The 2,394-nt window shown below is 59.0% G+C and overlaps 1 protein-coding gene across 1 annotated transcript in view; it reads right to left on the bottom strand.

The window, feature by feature from the left end:
- The window catches only part of LIN28A (lin-28 homolog A (C. elegans)), a gene marked incomplete at its 5' end in the record, with an annotated part of 1,689 nt that extends 1,170 nt beyond the window's left edge, over positions 1-519 (bottom strand). Inside the window, one exon of the mRNA XM_010143824.1 lies at positions 335-519. Within this exon, the coding sequence (XP_010142126.1) occupies positions 335-519 (185 nt within the window). The remainder of the gene's footprint in view (positions 1-334) is intronic.
- Positions 520-2,394: the final 1,875 nt, after the last annotated feature.

Below are 2,394 nucleotides of genomic sequence, written 5' to 3' on the forward strand. Positions count from 1 at the left end.
ATGCTGCCAGGACGTCCGGCCATTTCCTTCCCACAAGCAAGGGTTTCTCTTTGAGAAAATTACCCCTGCCCAGCACGGCAACCCCAAACAAGGGGAGCGGCCGCCCGGGGTGTCCCTGACCTCTGCCCTTTCGCTGCTGGTTTGCTGCCCTTTCCCCACCAAGCTGCATCTGCCACTCATTAACCGCTGAAGGAAGCTGCTTTCCCAGAGAAAGGGTCGCTGCCGGCTCCGCTGGACCCGAGCCCATCCCTGTGCCGGGGGCAGGGCGCTGGGCAGCTCCTGGTGCCCACAGAGCTCAAACCCTGCCCTGGACCAGGCCCTGGCAGCCTCTTACCGGTCTCCTTTTGATCTGCGTTTCTGGAGGCTCTTGCCTTTGGGTCTCCTCTCACTGCCGATGAAGAAGACACCCCCCGGGCCGGTCACCCGGATGGACTCCAAACCTTTGGACGACTTCTTGAAGGTGAACTCGACAGCTTCGCCCTCCTTCAGGCTGCGGAAACCCTCCATGTGGAGCTTGCTCTGGGGGGGCATAGGGAAAGGGTGGGGGTCAGCACGGAGACGGGGTGTCCGCCGAGCACAGGACAAACCCCAGTCCAACAAACACCTCCCATGGCATGAGGGCTGCCAGCATCCCCCTTAGGAGGGGATGGATATCAGGGACTGAGCTCCGCCAGGCACCCTCATGTCCCTAAAATCTCTGGAGCCTCATGTGATACCGCAGAGCCTTCAGTGAGCTGAGACACTTGAGTGGTGCTCACTGATTTGGCAAGGAAGGGCCAGCAAAAGCCAGCTCCGACCTGACCTTTAACAGTATTTACTGCAAAACGCTGGCTCTCGGTGCTGCAAAACAGCCCTTCCAACCAGCCGCACCCCTGGACCCCCCGGGCTGGGGATGCTCACAGGGAGACCCAAAACCACCATTTTAAAAAGCAAAAGGATCTCGAGGCTTTGCACAGGCACGTGCAATCCCAGCCAGAGGAGCAGGACCTGTGGGACATGGGCCGAACCCCCTGCAACCCCAGCAGGGCCAAGAGGCTGGGAGCTCGCCCAGAGTCTTGGCCAGCCCCCTCACTGCAGCTCAGCTAGGCTCAAACCCTTTAATTACCTCCCATAATTAACTAAGCAGCCATTTGGCCCTGGATCATCACTGCTGGGAGCATCTCCTGTCCCTCCCACAATCACCACACTGGACCTCACCATGCAAACAAACTCAGGAGTTCAGAAAGACCCAGGCTGGGGAGGGGGGTTGTAAGAGGGTAGAAAAATCCACTCCACTCCCTGAGCTCTGTCTGTTTTCACAGAACAAATGCAGAAGGAGCTGAGTTGGGTGATTCGGCCAATGCCTCCTGCCCCCACTGTGCCAGCAAAGGGGAACACTGCGTCCCTCCTCGGCAGCAATTCAAGCAGGGCTTTCGCTCAGGCCTCCATTAGTGGAGGCCACACGAACAGGAGCAAAGAGTTAAGGGGGATTTGCTGGCAGAGGGAGGAGCAGCTTCAGCGGGCTGGGGATTCCCAGCAGAGCCCAGGCCGACGCTTGCGCGGCTGCGGCAGGACCCTGCATTTATGAATGGAATATCTCCCCCATTCATGGCCTGGCGAGTTCCCATCACGTGGGCCATGGGCGCCCATTCTTCCCTCATCGAGACGCCGTATGCGCGCACGGGCAGGCATGGCCGTTCCCAATCTTCCATCCCAAACCTCGCCAGGACCCACATGGAAACACCCCACATAAAAGCAGAGAGGGAGGAAATGGAGTTGTTAGGGTTTAGGAGTGGATTTTTCAGCATGATCTTGCAGAACATGCACGGGTCTGTGGGCACACATGGGAACACAACAGAGCACCAGAAGCAACCCTTGAAGCCCCTTTTTCTGCTGCTTTCCCCCCATTCTGTCTCTGGGGGCTCAGCTCTGGGTGGGACAGACCCCGTGGGCTGGGCCAAGTCATCCACATCCACCCAGTCCACTTGCCTGCTGAGGTGGGGACCAGGGTGGGCCAGATGGGATCATCAGACACCTTTGCTCTCTGTGCTGCCTCTGCTCCCAAAAAGTAGAGCCAGACCCTGAGCTACGAGGTCCCTAATGACAATAGGGATGTGAGAGGCTCTCACAGCAACTGCTGCCCCCCCATCCGGAGCAGGACTGGGCAGTCCCATCACCTCCTTCCACTGGAAACACTCTGCCATGCTCAGCACAGTGGCCACTCACTGCTCCCCAACCCCAGCTCAGCTTTCCCCCAGTGCTGAAGCATCACCAGGAAGACGCTGAGCATCACAGCTGCCAGCACGACACAGGAGTTGCCTGACTCAGCCCCTGCACATCTGTGTCAGCCACCAACCTGGGGCTGGCCACCAATCCTGCTCCATTCCCAACGTGCCGCCCCACCAGCCCCACCAA

This window comes from Buceros rhinoceros, unplaced genomic scaffold (genome assembly GCF_000710305.1).
Source record: "Buceros rhinoceros silvestris isolate BGI_N320 unplaced genomic scaffold, ASM71030v1 scaffold27469, whole genome shotgun sequence".
NCBI lineage: Eukaryota > Metazoa > Chordata > Aves > Bucerotiformes > Bucerotidae > Buceros > Buceros rhinoceros.